This window comes from Sus scrofa, chromosome 7 (assembly GCF_054392235.1).
Source record: "Sus scrofa isolate SSC_HxYL_T2T_F1_AM1 chromosome 7, Sscrofa_HxYL_maternal_Yorkshire_Landrace_v2.0, whole genome shotgun sequence".
Lineage (NCBI taxonomy): Eukaryota > Metazoa > Chordata > Mammalia > Artiodactyla > Suidae > Sus > Sus scrofa.
The window spans coordinates 86,224,361-86,246,522 of NC_139389.1; the positions used below are offsets into that span (position 1 = coordinate 86,224,361).

At 46.4% G+C, this 22,162-nt stretch overlaps 2 protein-coding genes across 23 annotated transcripts in view; both read left to right on the forward strand.

Moving 5' to 3' along the window:
• The window catches only part of LOC100518203 (olfactory receptor 10G2-like), an 86,624-nt gene extending 79,564 nt beyond the window's left edge, over window positions 1-7,060 (forward strand). For 2 of the 3 annotated variants that reach the window (XR_014810900.1, XR_014810901.1), the window contains exon 3: window positions 5,770-5,812. The gene's annotated coding sequence lies outside the window, so the exon portion shown is untranslated. Of the gene's footprint in view, window positions 1-5,769; window positions 5,813-6,924 lie in introns of those variants that run through there. The other variant, XR_014810899.1, reaches the window with a different exon arrangement.
• Window positions 7,061-7,247: 187 nt separating this feature from the next.
• Window positions 7,248-21,688, forward strand: SALL2 (spalt like transcription factor 2). 20 transcript variants are annotated; one of them, XM_084969311.1, is made up of 5 exons: window positions 7,248-7,526; window positions 17,091-17,408; window positions 17,529-19,747; window positions 19,843-19,900; window positions 20,527-21,688. In XM_084969311.1, exons 1-5 carry the CDS (start codon window positions 7,454-7,456, stop codon window positions 20,547-20,549), a joined length of 2,691 nt encoding a protein of 896 aa, XP_084825437.1. In that variant the 5' UTR covers window positions 7,248-7,453; the 3' UTR covers window positions 20,550-21,688. The 20 variants fall into 20 exon arrangements, with proteins under 20 accessions (XP_084825437.1, XP_084825431.1, XP_084825433.1 ...); XM_084969310.1 differs by lacking the exon at window positions 7,248-7,526 and adding an exon at window positions 16,442-16,661 and having other exon boundaries at window positions 20,353-21,688; XM_084969312.1 differs by lacking the exon at window positions 7,248-7,526 and adding an exon at window positions 16,442-16,661.
• Window positions 21,689-22,162: the final 474 nt, after the last annotated feature.

The window sequence follows — 22,162 nt, forward strand, 5'->3', positions numbered from 1 at the left end:
GACTAGGGGTTGAATCTGAGCTACAGCTGCCAGCCTACACCACAGCCACAGCAACCCAGGATCCAAGTCACATCCGTGAACTAGCCCACAGCTCAGGGCAATGCCAGATCCTTAACCCACTGAGCAAAGCCAGGGATCAAACCCTCATCCTCATGGATCCAAGTTGGGTTTGTTAAACCGCTGCACCTCTAAGGGAACTCCTACTTCATTGTAATTTTAATTCACATTCCTCTAATAATTAGCAATACAAAGCATCTTTTCATGTGCCCGTTGGCCATCTGTATATCTTCTTTGGAGAAATGTTTGTTTAGGTCTTCTGCCCATTTTTTGGTTGGGTTGTTTGGTTTTTTGTTATTGAGTTGAATGAGCTGTTTGTATATTTTGGAAATTAAGCCCTTGTTGGTCATATCCTTTGCAAATATTTTCTCCCATTCTATAGGTTGTCTTTTCATCTTGTTTATGGCTTCCTTTGCTGTGCAAAAGTTTATACATTTGATTAGGTCCCATTTGTTTATTTTTGCTTTTATTTCTATTGCCTTGGGAGACTGATCTAAGAAAGCATTGCTACAATTTATGTCAGAGAATGTTTTGCCTATGTTCTCTTCTAGGTACACCATGCATCTTTAACTTCCATGTTTAAGCTAGTTGCTATTTACCTCAAACCCACAAGCCCAGTAAAGTCAATATTTACATCACCCCTTCCAGATATTAGCTCCTCTTTCTGTTAACTCACTTGCTATTCCAGCCCCCTTGAATTAGCAGTTTGCCTTTGGGAATCTTGATCTCCTCCTAGTTCTCCTCAAGTATTCTGGCCTTGATTTGCTCCTTCATCAGCTCTCCTTACTTTGATTTATCTTCTATAGTAAACTTGCTCTAATCAACTCCATGAGAACCATGTGTCCTCACTCATTCTGAGGCCAGAAGAGCAGTTTCAGGATAAATGAGGACCAACATCAGAAGTCCCTAAGAATCCTGGTATTATTCCAATTATGGGTGAGGAATAAAGTGGTGGCATAATTTGGAAAGGGAAATAATGTTAAAAACAAAGAGCTATCACCAAAAGACTAAAGTCCAAACAATTACAAAATAATAATAATAAACTGAACAGTATTAGTTTTCTTTTCTCTTGTATACTAGGTACTTAGCATATAGTAGGTGCTTTAAAAATATTTGTTGAGTTCCCTGGTGGCTCAGTGGGTTAAGGATCCAGCATTGTCATTGCTGTCACTGCTTGGGTCACTGCTGTGGCTCAAGTCACTTCCATAATGCAGTTCAGTCTCTGGTCAGGGAACTTCCACGTGCCATGGGTGTGGACAAAAAAATTGTTAAACAATGATTGTGAATGAATAAACTCTATCAAGAACAGATTTAAAATATACTTAAAATATAATTAGGAATCAATTAGGCATGATCAAAATTTTTCTCCACATTTTAATTAGTCATTGAAGGATCCCTTTCCTGGGAAGAATCTCCAAGGTGGAGAAGGGGTTATTACTTGATTGAAATGGTTTCAGGTATGAAGTTATGAGAATAGAATTGGTTACTAAAATACAATGGTCCCCACAAGGAAAACAAAAGGTTCATAAAAATAAAAGTTCATAAATTCTAGAGAACATGGAGAAATTAAAGATCTAGCTTTTACATTTTTACTTCTGCTTGGGCGTCCTCTCTTCCCGCTTCCTATTTATTCTCCAGTTCCATGACAGTACAAAGGGCAATTCTCTGAGATAAGATCTGCTTTTGGAGAGTCATTTAACCTCTCTTCGTCTTAGTTTCCTTATCTAAAAAGTGAGAGGTTTGGAGGTGATCCCTGTGGCCCCTTCCAGCTCCAAAGTCCTTGGGAGTCCACTTGTTCCTTAAAGTTTTCTCCTGAAGTCTCTGACCATGTTTTATTATAGGTTGTCAATTATTTGTATTTACTGACATACTTCAATCCCTTTGTTCCTATTCCTCCAAAGACTTGCCTCTGTGATTTAACTCTTTCTTTCCCATCACTTTGATCACTCTGATTTGCTTTTCTTTCTCATGGCTTGGTCTATCATTTTTTCATTTTTTTCTCTTTTTTCTTTTTTTTGCCATTGTCATCCTGCCTCCTCCTTGCCCTCACTGTACCTCATTTGTTGATTTGTTAATTTTCTTTTAAATGACAAACTGGCCTCAGGATCCCCAGAACTTTAGCAAATTGTTCTCTAATTCCTTCCTTGAAAACACACATACACATATACTCCTCCCCACCCCCACCCTAGGCTTCTTCCACTGCCTACTAGGTTCATGGCCCTTCCCCCACAACCTCCCATTCCAGTTCCATTACCTTGATCTCTTCACAAACTTCATTTCTACTTTATTTACCATGAGAAACATGGAGAAATTCAGGAAAGCAAAAAGACTAACTTCTATCCTTTCTCTTATGAATGTTTAAATCCCTGCCATCCTTTGCAGAAGGAACTCTGAAAAGGAACACCAGACAAGACTCAATCTGAATGACCTCCTTGATCTTCGCTCCCTCCATCTGCCCCTAAAACACCATGGCAACTGCCACCTGAAAGAGGCCAGGCAGAAATTATCTAATAAGACCCGGATCAGTTGCTAATGCTTTCTTATTTGATAAAGTTTTGCAAAGAACACTTTTTCTTTACTCTTCCTTGCCTTAATGCTACTCCCTTAATGCTAGCAAGACAAAGAACATGTAGTACATGTAATTGTAAGAACCGTAATTTGTCACAGGTATTTAGTTGTAGATCTTCACATTTTCTTTGGAAGTTGAAAGTTTAAGTCATCCTCTAGGCCTGTACCCAGAGTGTGAGGCCTATAACAGAGGCAGAAATTGTTGTGGTGAGGAAAAAAAAAAAAAAACTGCGGAATCAGGCAGTGCTTGGGCAAATTTCAACCTGCTATTTATTAGTTAAAGGACCTTGAATGAGAAAGCTACTTTGCCTCTCTCTGCCTCAGTTTCTTCATTTGTAAAATGAAATGTTCTGCTTGTTTCAATGGGGATTACATAATGCTCCCCTTGCAAAGTTATTTTAAGGAATTAAAGGAGGCCATGCATTCAAAGGGCAGAGCATACTGACTGCAGCCAAGCTATGAATAGCTATGAGTATGGTTATCAATAGGAAGGTTACATGCATTGGCTCTCTCTTCTACAAACTAGAAAAGGAGGAATGCTAAGACGAGAGAGAATTGTTCTGTGAGAAGAGGCCTTGTATAAAATGCAAAAAAAAAAAAAAATTCCTGAACTCCCCACATGACTATAGCTGTATTTTTAGAGCAAAAAGCCACTATGAGTTTAGAAACAATTTTCAATGTATTTTACTCTCAGCAACATCAACAAACATTTGGCCAACAATAGTATATACACTTGAGAGGCATGTTATTTACTGGGGCCACAGGCTGGGCTCACTTCATGCGTACATGGATTCCCTTGTAACAACACTGCAGTCCCCTAGGAATCTAGAGTCCACGGTTTAGAAACCAACAGTCAAGCTCAACTGTCTCAAATGGCAAACAAATCATTTAAGAGCTTATTTTTCAATCTTGAGCCCCACCCCCCAGAGATTCTAATGAAGTAGATCAGGGGTGAAGGCTAGGAATGTGAATTCTCATAAATTCCCTATGTGATTACTGTGAATCCAGAGGCCTGATAGAGCTCCAGGAATTAGCATCCCTGACTGGCCCCTCTACTTTCTCTTCCAAGGATTTCATTCCAGTCACCTTCCCTTTGTTCCTCACAAGTTCTGGGCTTCTTTAACTGGAGTGTTTTGCTGATATTATAAACGATGTGTAGGAAAATCTCTGAGAGTTGAACATAGTAACTGGATTTCTTTAAAAAGCAACAATGTTCGATTATACCTCAATTTTTTAAAAAAGCAACAACTAATTTTTTGACACTAACAATATCTTAACATCTGTTTTAAATAATTCAGAGGCAACCTATGCTCACAAATGGAATTTCAGAGATTATTCTCTCGAGTGGCCTGGTTTGAAAATTGGCTCCATGATGTAAACACTCAACAGGACTTTAAGCTACTCCTGTTGAAAGAAAAAAATGGGAGTTCCCGTCGTGGCTCAGTGGTTAACGAATCCGACTAGGAACCATGAGGTTGCGGATTCGGTCCCTGCCCTTGCTCAGTGGGTTAACGATCTGGCGTTGCCGTGAGCTTTGGTGTAGGTTGCAGACGTGGCTCAGATCCCGAGTTGCTGTGGCTCTGGCGTAGGCTGGTGGCTACAGCTCCGATTTGACCCCTAGCCTGGGAATCTCCATATGCTGCGGGAAGCGGCCCAAAAAAATAGCAAAAAGACAAAAAAAAAAAAAAAAAATAGAAAGAAAAAAATGTTAACCCAATATGGAAGCCAAAATAGAAAATGTTAAAATTAGAAAATATCATGGGAGTTCCTCTGTGGCTCATCAGGCTAAGGGTCTGGTGGTATCACTGCAGTGGCTCAGGTTGCTGCTGCAGCGCGGGTTCGATCCCTGGCCCGGGAGTGTCCATATGCCACAGGTGTGGCAAAAAAAAAAAAATAATAATAATAATTAAAAAAAATCTTCAGTTAAAAGGAGGAAAATATAAGAAGGAACCACAAAGCCAGAATAAAGAGCCCATCTTTACCACCAACTTCCCCCATCCAGAATATTCCCCTAGAGCCTCTCAGGCTCCCACATGGGAGTCCAAAGAACTGAGGGTAGGGAGCCAGGATACATCATCCCTTTTTCCCATCTTTTATTGTCTTCAGTACCCTTGAGTGCCTCTTCAGCTCTTAGGGAACTTAAATGCTTAGTTTAGAAGGTCAAAGGACCATGGAACATCTTCCAAAAATTAAATCACCGATTAAAGAAAGAAAATTGTTGTTTTAATATGCTCTTCTACTACTAAGTTTCTCTCAGTCTCTCTCCCCCTCCTCTCTCTCTCCACATCTCTCCTTTCATTCTCTCACTCTTTCTCTTCCTCCCTCCCTCCTTTTCTCCCTCTCCCTCCCTCTCTCTCCTTCCCCTCCCCTCTCCACTTCACCACACACAGAAACCCCTTTTCAAAGGGGCTTTTTTCCAACTCAGTGAAGTAAAGTCTTTGCCCCTTTGTGGGGAAGGCTCATTAACATTCCCACAGCAGCATCTCTTCAAGGATTTTACTTTTGTAACTCTGTGGGGAGGTCAAGAGGCCACAGTGGAGAGGTAAAAGGAAAAAAAATGGTAAATGGGGGAGGGCGGAAGAAAGGAGAGGAGGGGAAAGAGCCCTTCCTTTCACAATAAGGCCAGCAAGTAGGAGGGTGGACCAAAGCAGGAAAAGACCGGACAGACAAGACTCAGGAAAGAGATGACAATTGGGCCCCCAGATCTGCCCTTGGAGATCTCCAGACTCCTGAGAAAAGCAGAAAGCTATGTTCCTTCTCTCATTTCTCATCCTCAAAAAGGAAGTAAATGATGGAAACAGTGGGATGAAAGAGTGACAAGACCCAGTCCATTCCACTGAGAAATTAGATATTTTCCTGGCCTCAGTGTTCCCATTTTCCCTACAATAGCCTAGTGATAACTGCATCTGTTTACCACAGGAAGATTAACAGGATGAATTAAGACAATGTCAGCAAGAGTTCCAAGGGTAAACCATGGGGGAGACACTCAAGGTCCTGATCCCAAAGAACTGGGAAAATAATGGAGATTCAGTGAACTCCAAGGCAAAGATCAGAGTGCTTCCCAAATCTGAAGATCAGATGTGGGTACCCACCCCCATGTAACACCAGAAATTCTCCTACCATCTGTTTCTTTCCCTTTTTTAGCATTGCCAACAGAGCCTGGACTTGTGTAAGAGAAGAAATGAAGGTAACTTCACGTTTGCACCCAACACTATGAGTGAACTTTGCTTTGCTTTTCTCTCAGGATGCAGCTATCAGAGATTTATGTCACTAAACTCCAAAGGGAAAAATAATTTCCACTTTCCTAACTGACAGTGTTTCAGATGCTCTCTCATCTTAGCCAGAAAAGCAAAAGGTAAATAAGGTTAAAAGAGAGGGCATGGCATTATAGCTAGAAGATAGAGCATATCTAGATAGTCTATGCCCAGTAGTATGGTATTCCCCAAATTTAGGTAGGAACAACAAGGTCAGAAGTTAAAGAACAATAAACTAATTACCCTTAAGTGTGCAAGCTGAGCAGGAGAGACATCGTTGGTTGCCAAATCATGTATTTTAGACATAGAGGAATCCTTAAAGGTCAAACTTCATAGCCACAAGGAAATTCTTTCCACAGAATCCTTGACAATTGTTTTCAGCCTCTGTGAGAACATATTACAAAGAGCTCACAAATTCACTGGAGAGTCCATTGCCCTTTATAAAGTTCCTTTGTATTGAGCTGAAAGTGCCTCCTTGTAGCTTCTACTCTGGAGTACCACGGAACTCATTTACACCATCTTCTCCAAGGTGGTATCCCTTCAACCCTGGAAGCTGGACAGGAGTAGGAGAGACAGAAGTGCCACTGACCCTGTAGCTATTTTAAATTAGATTCCTTAAATGAGATCAATCACTTCTCTTTTTCCATGCTAGGAGTCTGGTAGCATATTGTACCTTTAATGAGGTAGTAGAAAAAAAAAAAATGCTAGACTGGCTTCAAGGCTTCTCCCTGTTACATCATAGCTGTGCAACCTCCGATAGGTTACTTAACCTCACTGAGCCTTTTGGTTCATCTATAAAGAGGATCATCTATAAATAGAAGTAGTAAAACCTGCTGTGCTAATCTCAGAGTTGTAATACTCACAATATGTCATGTACATGAAAATATCCTGTAAATTATAAAGGGATCTACATACATTAAGTAGTTATTATAATAACTGTTTTTACTTGATCTTTTTATCAGCCTTCCATATCCTCATTTTTGACTGGCAGGTAGCTGATTTGTCAACCTTATAATCTGGGTATACCATAAAGTTCTCATTTCAGTTTATACCCCAGAAGCAGTCATATCATCAAACAAGGTGGCATGGAATCATGAAATAACCAAAAAGCACGGTGGAGTGAAGATCTTAGAAGAGGGTTAGAAAAACAACCGAGGGACATTTTCTGAACAGACAGCATGGTGAGAGGCCCGAGCCCTGGCAGGGAGGAGAGGGTTAAATCCCTTCCTCTGCAGTACAAAAGAAAAGAGTGTGCGGAAAGATTAGGATTTTTGCTTTTACAATGGGAGCTGCAGAAGCGTAGGGAAGAAGCTGAAGAAAAAAAAGGGGGCGTCTCCCCTTTAAAGACTTGCAGAGATTGAGAGAGAAAGAGAGAGAGTCAGGGACAGAGAATCAGAGAGAGCGCGCGCGTCTGTCTGTCCGTCCCAGGAAACGAGAACATCTCTGCTTCACAGTGATTGGCACTGGGGGAGGCATCAGTTGGCTTTAGACCCAAGGGGGAGACCAGACCAGGTCACCCCGGTTAAGACTAAGTGAGCGTTGCCCCTCCCTATCCCACCTCTCTCTACCCGGGAATGTCTCGGCGAAAGCAGCGGAAACCCCAACAGTTAATCTCGGACTGCGAAGGTCCCAGCGCGTCTGAGAACGGTGGGTGCCTGGGGAGGGTGGGGGAGCCCTGAGTCCAAGCCTGTGTGGGTCAGGCCAGGGCAAGGGAGGGCACCCGGGCCATGGGCGAAACCAGGGGGAGGACTTGGTCACTGGGTGGGAGTCGGGGGTGAAGGAGTTGAGATGCAGGGAGTGAGGAGATGACCTGTGCCCGGGAGAAGACCCGCTTGGCTTTTCTCGGGAATTGATTCTGTTTGTGTTTTCTGTGTTGTTTTTCTCGGCTGAAATGGAGTTTTCAAACTGGCTCTGTCTCCCCACCCAAGAGTTTTCTCCCCAGGTCCCCCTTTGCTCACTGGTCTTTGTGCCGTTGCTAAGTAACCTCCTCAGACCTGAAGACCGTCTCTTAGGGGTGGGATTTCCCCCCTCGCCTTTCTTTCTGGGGAGTTGGGTTGCAAGAGAATGAATTGGATAAACGTGAAGGTTCCCCTGAGGGAGAAGAGAAAAAAGTTTCTCATTGTTGGGCTGAGCAGACAGCAGAGCAGAACTCCCAAAGGGAGTGAGCTAAAGCCGGTCAGATGTAGCTTGGTTTGGGATGTGTATCTGTGTCACCTGGCGTAGAGGCTGGAGGAAAGGTCTGGGTGAGGGGCATGGGTTGGTTTGTGCTTCAGGGGAGGCCAAGCTAAAAAAAAAAAAAATGTATGAGTTAACATACCTGTTAATACAAGCATACCATTTTATGAGGGTATTAGGATATCATCAGTTTCCTTAAGTAACAGATTTTCTTTGTGAGTTTTCATGTATTCTTAAAATATTCCAGTGAGTAAGAGGCAGCCTACAGGGCAACTAGGGTACACAGAAGTGACATTGCCCAGCCTCAGAAACAGAGGCATTGTCGAGACAGAAAACTAGGTTTCATGATATTCAGGGTAGGTGGTGCTGACTCCACATAAATTAGGGTTTTCCAAACTTGCTTGATTATGGGTAGATCTGGGCTAGGGTCGGGGAATCTATATCTTTGCAAATGTCCAGATAATTCTTAAGATTGAGCAAGTTTGGGACAATCTGGCTACATATGTTCACTTTATGAAACTCTGAAAGTCCTGGTTCAGGGATTAACTAATTTGCTTAGCAAATAATTGATTCACCCAACAATATAGTGTAGGATTAAGTACAAGGGTTCTGAAGCCAGACGTTTAGGATTCAAATCCTTGCTCTACCATTTGGTTAGCTCTGCAATCTTGGTTGGTTGACTTTGCCTTTCCATGCCTCAGTTTCCTCATCTGTGAAATAGGGATGATTCACGCTAGCTACCTCATGAGGTTATTGTGAAATGAGTTAGTACATATTAATACACTTGGAAAAATAACTAGCATAACTAAGTGCTTAATACATATGGTACAGTCCCTATCATAAATAAGTACTTAATATGTGAGTATTATTAGCATTATATGTGAGTACAGTGGCACTTCCTGCAAGTGCTGAAATATGATCAAGGCTCAGGAGCCTCTTGGTGAACTTAAGCATTTCTTTATGAAATGTGTGCAGTGAAAAGCTTTAGGATAATGTATTTGTAGTGACTAAAACTAGATCACTGATTAAATTTACCTTTCCACCTGTTGTTTAAAAAAAAAAAAAAAGATACGATCAAATCAGGGCACCACGTGCTATGGAACAGCCTTAGCAGACATACTGGGTTTTGGGTAGAGAGCATCCCCCTTGAGTCAGTGCTTTACTAGGATCCCACTGTGCCAATATTAAGAGGTTCAGGCTGGTGGCATCCTACCCTCCTGGGACATATTAGCCCTTCTTAATGCTGCTACAGGCCGGATGTTTCCTCCTGCTGCTCTACAGGAGACTTCCCCCAGAGCCTCAGAGTTGCCTTACAGCTCTGCTCCCCTGCTGGTTGGATTGTGGAACAATGCTGAGTCCCCTCCACTCCAGAGGCATCCTCTCCTTTCTTCCCCTCTCCTCTCTTCTCCCCACATCCTCAGTTTACCCATTCCCCATACCACTGCTGAGCAAGAATCTGGAAGGAAGTCACAAGAAGTCTTTCACAGCTGCCCTGGGTGGATTCTCAAGCCCCACTTGGGACTGTGAACACTTGGGGGCTTAGGGGTACTGCTACAAAGCTGTCTCCATAGAAACAGTACAGGCTTGAACCCAGTGACAGCAACAAATTTCAGTTAAGATTTTTTTCCTCTGAGCCATAAAAGTTAGAAACATAAATATAAGGAGCAAGAAAGCAGTAGTAACCTTAAGAAAGCCCAAGGGGTCTCGATTCCAAATTCTCCGGAGACTGAAAGATCCTGAGCTACTTGCATGACCTAGAGTGTTCACTGGGTCTCACTTGTGAAAAATGAGGTGGAATTTTAGATCAAATCTAAAATTCCTTCCTGCTCTTGTAAGATATATAGATAGGGTTTCTATTCACTTATGTGATCTTCAGCTGCCTGAGTTTTCCCCAGGGACATTTTCTTGTTCTGCATGCCCCTAAATTAGGTAGGGAGAGCTAATATTGGAGGCTCTCATGTGTGTCCTTTTACAAATGTACCTGTGAAACTATGGATATCATTGTGAGAGTCAGCAGACATTTATTTAGGAGACAAGGGTGCCACTAGGGTTTTCAGGAGTCTTTGCCTTCTTTTAAGCAATGTTTACCCTATGTGACAAGCAAATGCTGAGCCTTTGTTGCACATTTTAAAAGCCTCATCTCTGCAGTGACCTAAGATGTCACCAAGACGCAGTCTGAAAAACCTGTTTTCCAGCCCTGTTTCTACTCAGTTTCCCTGACCAGAACACCAAAACCTAACAGAATAGTTATTGCACAGAATGATGAGAAGGAAATAGTCTATTTACTTAAAAACTCTGGAGAGAGAAAAAATTTTCTCTCTCCCCTACAGAGTCTAGAAATCTGGATTAGAGAACATAAGGGGTGTGAATAGGGAAAATGTAAACTAGTACATCTGGGAAATAAAGGAAACGATCAGAAACCCAGATATTTAGTGAGAAGGAGAAACCAGGACAACAGCCAGACAGATCTAGAGGGAGAAATGGAAGTTGGCAGACATCAAGAGCAAAAGGGGAAAGAAGGCAAAAATAGAGTTTTGAGGGTTCTGTTCTCTTTATTACTGAATGTAGAGAACATTGTCTCTCAGGGGTATTGAGCCCTGAAACTTTCAGCCCTAAGGACCCCTGGGTCAAAAACAAAACCTTTCCAAGTAGATAGAAAGTAACTCTGGCAGCATACAACAGAGCCCTGGATAAGGAAGCAGGAAACCTGGTTTTCAATCTAGCTTCGACCGTGAAGCTTTGTGACCTTGGACAAGTCCATTCTTTCTCCAGGGCTTCAGCTTTTAGCCTTTAAATGATAACATCCTTTGCTAAAACTTACCAAGCATTTAGTATTTGTCAGGTGCTATGCTAGGCCCTTTATGTATTTCCTCATTTATCCCTCCCAACTCCATTCCTACCTCCGTTAAATTTTTAAAAATTTATTATAAAATATACATAATAAAATTAGTTTTTAAGCAACAATTCAGTGGCATTAAGTATATTCACAGTGTTATGCAACCATCACCACCATCCATTTCCAGAACTCTTTCGTTTTTTTTGCAAAACTGAAACTCAATAGCCCTTAAACAGTATCTCCTCATTCCCTTCACCTCATCCCTCCCAGCCCCTGGCACTCACCATTCTATTTTCTGTCTTTCTGAATTTACCAGTTCTAGGTACTTCATATCATGAACTCATACAAAATTTGTCCTTTTGTGTCTGGCATATTTCACTTAGCATAATGTTTTCAAGGCTCATCATGTTGTAGCACGTATACAAATTTCATTTTTGTGGCTATGCCCCCATTTTAAAGATCCAGGCGTTCCCACTGTGGCTCGGTGGGTCAATGACCTGGCTTATCTCTGTGGAGGCACTGGTTCAATCCCCAGCCTGGCACAGTGTGTTAAAAGATGCAACATTCCCAAAGCTGTAGTGTAGGTCGCAGATGAGGATCAGATTCGATCCCAGGCCAGGGAACTTCCATATGCCTCAGGTGAGCAAATAAAAATTAAAAAATAGGAATTCCCACTGTGGCACAATGGGATCAGTGGTGTCTCTGCAACACCAGGATGCAGGTTCAGTCCCCACCCTGGCACAGTGGGTTAAAGGATCAGGTTGGAGTTCGTGTTGTGGCTCAGCGGTAACGAACCCCACTAGTATCCATGAGGTTGCTGGTTTGATCCCTGGCCCCCCTCAGTGGGTTAAAGATCCTGTGTTGCCATGAGCTTTGGTGTAGGCCACAGACGTGGCTGGGATCTGGGGTGGCTGTGGCTGTGGCTGGCAATTTCAGCTCTGACTTGTCCCCTAGTCTGTGAACTTCCATATGCTGCAGGTACGGCCCTAAAAAGAAAAAAAAAAAAAAAAAATGGGATGGGGATGCCATAGCTGCAGGTAGGTGGTAACTGTGGCTAGGATTTGATCCCTGACCTGGGAACTCCATAGGCTGCAGGATGGCCAAAAAAAGAAAACAAAACAAAAAATTAAATAAATAAATAAATAGAAATCCAAGCTTTTGAAAAATGAAGAAAATTTCCCAAGGTCACAAAGATTAGGTGCTGAGACTTAGAGTTCCCTGGTGGCTCCGTGGGTTAAGGTTTTAGCTTTGTCACTGCTATGGCTCGTGTCACTGCTGTTGCGTGGGTTCAATACCTGGCCTGGGAACTTCTGCATGTGAGGCAAATAAAAAAATTAAGTAAATAAACAATATTCGTTTTTTAAAAGAACAAAGTTCTGGGGCTTTAACTCAGGTCTGATTGAGAATTGGCACTCTCAATCACTGTGCTTAATAAGAGGTCAGATCTCTGAAGTCCCTTCCAAAATGGTATGACCACGGTAAGTGCCGAGTCCTTTGATGTCCAAAAAAATATCCATTAAAAAAACCTTTGTTGCGTTTGATCTAAGATATTCCTATCCTGGAAACAAATATATTTTTCTCACCTAGCACCAGATGTACCTTGGCACAGGCCACGGGTGCATTTACTGGGTGTGGGTGGCAAAGGAGTATACGTATGCATTTAGAAGAGGGGAGTGAGGAAGAGAAGATGAGACATTCTCCCTTAGAAGTAGTCTATAGCAGCAGTTACAGAATCAATTCATAATTATGGACACTAACAATTGGTGTTGGTCCAACATTAACAGCATGTTTTTTTCTTTTTTCTTTTTGTTTTTAGTGCCACGCCCGAGGCATATGGAAGTTCCCAGTCCAGGGGTCAAATCAGAGCTACAGCTGCTGGCCTATGCCACAGCCACAACAAAGCTGGATCCTTAATCTATTGAGCAAGGCCAGGGATCAAACCCTCATCCTCATGGATACTAGTCAGATTCATTTCCACTGAGCCACAGAGGAAGCTCCCTAAGAGCAAGTTTAGTCAGGGGCTCGGTTCACTTTCTTTTATGACTGGATGATGTTTGAACTCTGTGTAGAACAAGCCTTTCATTTTATAATTAGAAATAATGGCTCAAGATGCACAGACCCTGGGAAAGGCATTACAGTCACTTAAATTCAGTCAGGTGTATATTCTATCAAATTCTGTTCATGGAAGCAGGATACAAGAGAGCCAAAGTGTGGCTGTGGCCAAGAATAGAAGAAAGGGGAGTTCCCGGCATGGTGCAGCAGAAACGAATCCGACTAGGAGCCATGAGGTTGTGGGTTCCATCCCTGGCCTTGCTCAGTGGATTAAGGATCTGGCGTTGCCATGAGCTGTGGTGCAGGTTGAAGACACGGCTTGGATCTGATGTGGATGTGGCTGTGGCTGTGGTATAGGCTGGCAGCTGTAGCTCTGATTGGACCCCTAGCCTGGGAACCTCCATATGCCAAGAGTGTGGCCCTAATGGGAAGATTTTGCATTGAGCAGCTCATTTTGCCTCCATCCTAATTTTGGCCAAGTTGAGCACAGGTAAGATTTGTGAGAAGCAGGGTGAAAGGTTTGATGGGGAGGACACTGCTCTGATATATACTGTGGGTCTCATCCTTGGCTGAACATTGGAATCACTTGAGGAGCTTTACAAACACTGATGCCTAAATCCCACCCTCAGGAAATCTGAATTAACTGGTCTGAATTAATTTCTAAAACTCTTGCAGTGATTCTAATGGGTAGCAAAGTTTGAGAACCTCTTTTCAACTCTACCACCCTGCTACCCACCAATTTTTCTCTTTGTTCTCCCAGCCATTCTCTCCCAAGTGTGATGAGCCACCGTCACCTGGTTTCCTTTGTCGTTGTCATTTCAGCTCTTTATAAATGTAAACAAGCATGTCCAGGTCTCAGTCCTATGTTCATCCCAGACTTTGCATGTGAGCCAGGATAGCTTACCTCACCTTATCTGCTATCTAGGGACACCATTACCAGCTTAGTTTATTCCTGTGTTTATGACTTCATTCGTATCTGCCTAAGAATCCTGCCCCCCTTCTTGGGACAGGCATTGAGTGCAAAGTGCTGAGAAATAGAGGGTTCCTCTTACAGGTGGCTGTTGATCCTTCACCTTTCAGCAGGGACTGAATTTACCCTAAAGAAGAGTGCAGATCAAATTACGCATCAGAAAGCAAGTTTCATTAAAGAGCAAGAAAGGGGACAGTGTTTCCCAGGAGAAGATGAAAAGAAAAGGATTTCTTTTCTTGTCGGAAGACTTGACAAAACAGCAACTTGATATCAAATGTTCAATGCTAATTAACAAATGCTCAGAGAAAGCTTCCATCTGATTCCCTCTCCCTTCCTGAGGCCAGAGAGCAAATGGCAGGTAGGAGCCACACAAGGCCCTTTCTCTAGCATTTGGGAAGCCACACAGTGTTGATATGCTTGGGAGAGCACTGGACAGGAGTCAAAATTCTGAATGCTTGCTTCACTAAATTACTGTGTGAACTTGGGAAAGTCACTTAGCCCCTCCAAGCTTCAATTTCCTTATTTGTAAAAACAAATAGCATTGTATTAATCCGTGACTTGCCATACTTGAAACAGAACTTCCTCTCCCTCATAATAAGGGGCCAGGCCTGGAAGCAAATAGCATCTGTTTCAGAGCCATCCTTCACAACATTAAGGCCCTCGTGATTATCTGCCTTTTCAAAGTATAATTCAGTGCAATGTTTTAAATCAAAGTGGACGTTACTAATATTACATTGTTTCAGCTCCTCCCTCCCCACTGCTGTCAATGATATGAGCCTCAGAAATTAATAAGATAATCTTATTAGAAAACAGATCTAATTTCATTATATGTGTATTTTAGGTTATTTTGATTGCTTTGCCATTGACCATGTAAATTCTCTAATCCACAATATTTGGAAGTCCTCTCAAAATTTAAAGTCCCATATGTACATATTATTATTATTATTGGTCTTTTGTCTATTTAGGGCCACACCCGCAGCAGCATATGGAGGTTCCCAGGCTTGGGGTTGAATTGGAGCTGCCAGCCTACACCACAGCCACATCCACACCAGATCCGAGCTTCATCTGCAACCTTCACCACAGCTCATGGCAATGCCGGATCCTTAACCCACTGAGCAAGGCCAGGGATCGAACCTATGTCCTCAGGTTACTAGTCAGGTTCGTTAACCACTGAGCCACGATGGGAACTCCTGGACATATTATTTTATCCCCATAATATTTCTCTAAGATAGCACAGCTACAATATTGCCAATTTACAGAAAAGGAAATAGTGCTTGGTGCTCCTTTAACAAGCCAGGCAAGAATGGGACTGGAATTAGAACAATGTGGATTTACAGGCACCCAAGCAAACCTCAAAACTAAAAAGACTTGTAGTCACTTCCTGTACGATAAGCTCTTTTAGGAAGCGGGGGAAACCCATTAAAACTTTAGGTAGAAAGGGAATACAGAGTACCTGGTCCAGGAGGCATCTTACCCCTACTTATCCTCACTCTGAATAGGAGGCCACTTCTGAGCCTGTGAGCAGGTGTTAAGTCATTTATAGGCATTCAAACCAGGTTGGGGCTAAAAGGGACTGTAGGCACTGAGAAGCCGCCTGGTAGCTCCCTCCTACTGCATTTTTTCCATTGTTTCTGGAGGAGCTCCCCTCCCCCCAGATTAGAACTAGGTGGGCCTCCGTAGGCCTCTGCAGGCCAGCGTCTCCCCAAACCTAGCTGCCCCTAATAGTGGCTGTGTTGCCAGAGAAGGACAACGGAGGAGGAAGAAGAAGGATAGAGAAACGGTACTAAATAGATGGCTCCTTAAATAAACTTTAACTCTAAGTGTGGGCCGGGAGATCTGTGGAGTAACTTGTATTCAGCTATTATTCTGGGGGAGGAGGGGCAGGGAGTAACGGGGCTCAGTGTTCCCCTGAGGGGAGTCCTGAAAAGACTTCCTTGGAGATTCTACCTCGCAGCCTCCCACCCGTCCTGAGAAACTTCTTTTGTGGAGGGAGGTGGGAATGGGGGTGAGGAAAACAGAACAACACTTGGGAGTATTTGGGAGTGTGTGGATGAGGGCTGGGTGTTCTGGGTTCCCTCCTCTCGCTCTGGCCCTCAGACCACCCTCTCTGGCGTCCACGTTTCCCAAGCTCAGCGGATTCTTTATCCAAAGTAAGAGAAGCCTATCGCTTTGCTCTATTGAGCAAGGCTGTGTTTCCTACTGTGCCCCCTTGAGCTTGCTGGGAGGGCAAGTCTGGGCAAAGACATCTGAGTGGCGGGGGGAGCTGACAGAGGGCAAGGAAAGGTAGACACCCCCCCCCCCCCCGCCCCATGCCCCACAGCACCTGTCACTGAGCCTCCGGAAATGCTCCTGGGCTCTGGGCTCCCGCCCCCACGCACCCATCTCCCGCTCCCGCCTCCCTCCTCCTCCTCCAGCTCCCGCCTCCCTCCCCAGCAGCTCCTCCCCCATCTCCCCTCTCCCAGCTTTCACGCTCCAGCTCCTCCCCTCCTCCGCGTCTCCCGCTCCCCTCCCCCTCCTTCGCTGCTCCCAGCCCCCGCCGCCGCCGCCGCCGCCGATCTCCATCTCTGCAGTCTGGGCCGCTGAGTGCAGAGGCTGCTGCGGCCCTGGCGGCCACTGCCGCCTCCCCCAATCCGGATACCCATTGTCTCCCGATTCACTCAGCTCTCCACCTCCCTCACAACCATGGCGCACGAAGCCGGGAGGAGCTCTCGTCTCGGGGGGTCCTGCGGGGAGCCCGCGGAGCTTAGAGGTGCGGTAGGGCCCGACCCGGGCAGGGTCTGGGGGCCGAGGGGACGCGCGGGGGTAAGGACTTTCGGTGAACGAGATAAAATGCATGATTCTCTGCTTAGGACCCTATCCTCACACCCAGTCCTTGCTCCGGCGGTGGCCAGAAGCGCGCGCGCGCGTGTATGTGTATGTCCCGCGGGGTGGGGGGGTGGGGAAGGGGAGGAATAGCTTGTGCATGCCCGTTCCCCCTCCCGGTCCCGCACCCCCCACCCTGCCCGATGCTGGGGTGTCTCTGTGTCCAGGCGGGTCAGCACTGAGCTGTAGTCTTCAGCACGGCATTATGGTGAGCTCATCTCCCCACCCCCCACTAGTGGTGCGCCGTTGTTAATTAGAGCCTCTCTATACCCATCCCAACCCCACCACCCACGCTCTCGCCTTGTCTTCTCCCCAGGTGATGCTAGTGAGGAGGACCACCCCCAAGTCTGTGCCAAGTGCTGCGCTCAATTCACTGACCCAACTGAATTCGTCGCCCACCAGAACGCATGTTCTACCGATCCCCCTGTTATGGTGATAATTGGGGGCCAGGAGAACCCCAACAACTCTTCGACCGCTTCTGAACCCCGGCCTGAAGGCCGCAATAGTCCCCAGGTCATGGAGGCAGAGCACGGCAACCCCTCGGATTCCGGGTCCTCTGTACCCACAGATCCCACCTGGGGCCCAGAGCGGAGGGGAGAGGAGTCTTCCGGGCACTTCCTTGTCGCTGCCACAGGTACAGCAGCTGGGGGAGGCGGGGGCCTGATCTTGGCCAGTCCCAAGCTAGGAGCAACCCCATTACCTCCAGAATCTACCCCCGCACCCCCCCCTCCTCCACCTCCTCCTCCACCCCCAGGTGTAGGCAGCGGCCACTTGAACATCCCTCTGATCTTGGAAGAGCTCCGGGTGCTGCAGCAGCGGCAGATCCATCAAATGCAGATGACTGAGCAAATCTGCCGCCAGGTGCTGCTGCTTGGTTCCTTAGGCCAGACGGTTGGCACCCCTTCCAGTCCCTCAGAGTTACCTGGGACAGGGACTGCCTCCTCCACCAAGCCCCTTCTTCCCCTCTTCAGCCCCATCAAGCCCGTCCAAACTAGCAAGACACTGGCACCTTCCTCCACCTCCTCCTCCTCGGGGGCAGAAACACCCAAACAGGCTTTCTTCCATCTTTATCATCCACTAGGGTCACAGCACCCTTTTTCTGCTGGAGGGGTCGGGCGAAGCCACAAACCCACCCCTGCCCCATCCCCAGCCCTGCCAGGCAGCACAGATCAGCTGATTGCCTCACCTCATCTGGCATTCCCAGGCACCACGGGACTATTGGCCGCCCAGTGTCTTGGGGCAGCCCGGGGCCTCGAGGCTGCTGCCTCCCCGGGTCTCCTAAAGCCAAAGAATGGAGGTGGTGAGCTGGGCTATGGGGAAGTGATGGGTCCCTTGGAAAAACCCGGCGGACGGCACAAATGCCGCTTCTGTGCCAAAGTATTTGGCAGTGACAGTGCCCTGCAGATCCACCTGCGTTCGCACACGGGCGAGCGGCCCTATAAGTGTAATGTCTGTGGCAACCGCTTTACCACACGCGGCAACCTCAAAGTGCATTTCCACCGGCATCGGGAGAAATACCCCCATGTGCAGATGAACCCTCACCCGGTACCAGAGCATCTAGATTACGTCATCACCAGCAGCGGCCTGCCCTATGGTATGTCAGTGCCACCAGAGAAGGCTGAGGAGGAGGCAGCCCTGCCAGGTGGAGGTGTGGAACGCAAGCCTCTGGTGGCCTCTACCACAGCACTCAGTGCCACAGAGAGCTTGACTCTGCTCTCTACCGGTGCAGGCACAGCTACGGCCTCTGCACTCCCTGCTTTCAATAAGTTTGTGCTCATGAAAGCGGTCGAGCCAAAGAGTAAAGCTGATGAAAATACCCCACCAGGGAGTGAGGGCTCAGCCATCGCCGGGGTGGCAGAGAGTGGCACAGCAACCCGCATGCAGCTCAGTAAGCTGGTGACTTCACTACCCAGCTGGGCACTGCTTACCAACCACTTTAAGTCCACCGGGAGCTTCCCTTTCCCTTATGTGATTGAGCCCTTGGGGGCTTCCCCCTCTGAGACATCAAAGCTGCAGCAACTGGTGGAAAAGATTGACCGTCAAGGAGCCGTGGCAGTAGCTTCTACTGCCTCGGGAGCTCCCACCACCTCGGCCCCTGCAACTTCATCCTCAGCCTCATCTGGACCTAACCAGTGTGTCATCTGTCTGCGGGTGCTGAGCTGTCCTCGAGCACTGCGCCTGCATTACGGCCAACATGGAGGCGAGCGGCCCTTCAAATGCAAAGTGTGTGGCAGAGCTTTCTCCACCCGGGGCAATCTGCGTGCACATTTCGTGGGCCACAAGGCTAGTCCAGCTGCCCGGGCCCAGAACTCCTGTCCCATCTGCCAGAAGAAGTTCACCAACGCTGTCACTCTGCAGCAGCATGTTCGGATGCACCTGGGGGGCCAGATCCCCAATGGTGGTACCACGCTCCCTGAAGGCGGGGGAGCTGCCCAGGAGAATGGCTCTGAGCAATCTACAGTCTCTGGAGCAGGGAGCTTCCCTCAGCAGCCATCCCAGCAGCCATCTCCAGAAGAGTTGTCTGAAGAGGAGGAGGAGGAGGAAGAAGAAGAGGAAGATGTGACTGATGAAGATTCCCTAGCAGGGAGAGGCTCTGAGAGTGGGGGTGAGAAGGCAATATCGGTGCGGGGTGATTCAGAAGAGGCCTCTGGGGCAGAAGAAGAAGTGGGGACTGTGGCAGCTGCGGCTACAGCTGGAAAGGAGATGGACAGTAATGAGAAAGTGATTCAACAGCCTTCTCTGCCACCACCCCCACCACCTGACAGCCTGGATCAAACACAGCCAATGGAGCAGGGAAGCAGTGATGTGGCCAGAGGCGCAGAAGAGGTGGGCAAGCCAGAAAGGAGTTCCAGCCCGGCATCAGTGATGGCCCTGGAAGGGGAAGGCAGCAGCACCACCTTGGTGGAGGAGCTGAGCCTGCAGGAAGTGATGAGAAAGGAGCCAGGAGAGAGCACTAGCAGAAAGGCCTGTGAGGTGTGTGGCCAGACCTTTCCCACCCAGGCAGCTCTGGAGGACCATCAGAAGACCCACCCCAAGGAGGGGCCACTCTTTACTTGTGTTTTCTGCAGGCAGGGCTTTCTCGAGCGGGCTACCCTCAAGAAGCATATGCTGCTGGCTCACCACCAGGTACAGCCCTTTGCCCCTCATGGCCCTCAGAATATTGCTGCTCTTTCCTTGGTCCCAGGCTGTTCACCTTCTATCACTTCCTCGGGGCTCTCCCCCTTTCCCCGAAAAGATGACCCCACAATCCCATGAGCCTGTTTTTCTGTACCTGCTGCCCCTTGAACCAAGGAGCAGAAACTGAGAGCTCTGTAGAAGGACCTCCACAATCTGTGAGTCCTTATTTGTTTCTCTGAGTTCTTATGTGCTATGTCCCTAGTGGCTTTTCTATAACCCCTGAGCTTCGAAATCGTTGTGCTCACAGTGGGATTACCCCCTGAGAAACTTTTCTTCCCTCTTCATTCATTGTACCTGAGGACCATAGATTCTCTACAGCTTTCACGTTCCCAAGAAGAACCCTCTGCAACTTCCCTGGGGATGACCCTTCTGCCCCCTCCCCTCTCCTCTCCCTTTGTCAGGTGCACCTGAACACCCGCATTTGGAATTGCAGCCCAGGCCAAAGGGGCGGGCAGCTGTCCCTGGAGGGCCTAGGGCAACCCCTCTCTGGTGACCAGGTTAACCCGCAGGACTTCTTGTCCCAGGGCATTCCTGCCCACCTGGTGAAGTTGGGCCCCCTGTCTTTCTGGAACCAGGATGTAGCTTTCCTGTCAAGTGACCTGCCCACCAAGCCCCAGAGTTCCAGCTCCATCTCCACTACCACTTCAGGCCCCGCACCACCAGTGCTCTTTGGCCCAGGAACTGTGGCTGGGAAGTTGCCTCCAGCAGTGGGATCCAGAGAAGCCAAGGAGAAGAGAGCCCCCCTCTTCCTCTTTTGGCCTCTTGCATCCAAGACAGTGCCTGAGAAGCCCAACACAGAAGAGAAGTAGCAAACTGTACATTCCTTCTCCTTCCCCTGCTCCAGAAGGTGCCAACAATGAAGATGAAATACTATCTGTATCTGGTGGCTCAGCCCCAGGGGGGTAGGGAGAAATGAAGGACACTCTTCCAAGCAGTAAGGCACTTAGTCACATTAAGGCTAAGGTGTTGGCCAGTTAATATGCAAAGATATTTCAAACTTCTCATATCCTTCATCTTTGCCTCTCAAAATTAGGAAACTGGTGGATTTCTTGCCAAGAAGTCTCCCTTGGGATATTTGGGAGAAGGAAAGGTAAAGTTCATATCTTTAACAGGCATTGTTGATGAGGGTCATTGAAGGAATAATGGGGAGTTGAGGTGTGTTGCTAAAGCATAGGACTTGCTGAGAACCAATGTGATTAAGAAAGGGGCCTAATGTAAGGGAGGGGACCTCAAATTCTTGTTTGGATGGGTGTCATGAATGTTCTTTTGGACTAATGGTGACTTAGTGTGCAGCAATGCACCATGGATCATGGGGAATTTCCTAGCACTAGCGTGCTTCTAGTTTTAGATAACTCCCACCTTTAGTCCCTGGCCCCTTGTATTTTCCTCTCTTCCTCTCTCAAGGACCACTTCCTCCCCATTTTGCCTGTCCATGGACTGGGGCTTATGTCTTTGCCACTGTCTGGTTCTTAGTGTCCCAGACTCTGGGAGATGAGCTCCAAATGCTGTCCTCCCTGCCTCGTCCTGTAACGAGATATAGTATTTACTCTTAACATAGGATCATTTGAAACAGGAGTTCTGAGGAGGAGAGAGTGAGGGTTCTGCTATTGACTGACTTGAGAGGTGGCTTCTCCTCCAAAGGTGTAGGCTCCAGAGTTTCCTAACATAGTAAATGTAAAGAGCAGATAAGGGAAATAATAGTGTCTTTCTCTTTTCATTAAAGGTGTTTTAACCAAATATTTGTGTGTTTCTACTTATTTCGTGGCTAAATAGCCAGCTGGAGTGTGACAATCGGCATTCCCTAACATTGAGATTGCCTTCCCACCTACATTTCCTGCCAAAGCTGAACATATGGTGTTGAAATATTTAATTTGCTCAGCCTTGTCCTAAAAACAACCTCCAGTGAGTATAATTTCCTTGTAGAAGTGGGGTTTATGTTCTCAAAATGTAGGGGATTTGCTCACTGTGCCTAGTCATTGTCTAGGTTTTCCCTTTCCTTAGAACCTTCCAAACCAGGCTTTTGTATTTTATTTTGTTTGGTGGTTGAAGGCTGTTTCTTTTCTTTTCTTTTCTTTCTTTTTTTTTTTTTTTTTTTTTTTTTTTTTTTTTTTTTTCATTTGCTGAGCTTTAAGAATAGATTAGAAAATATATATATTTTGTCTTTTTTTTTAGGGCTGCACCCACGGCATATGGAGGTTTCCAGGCTAGGTA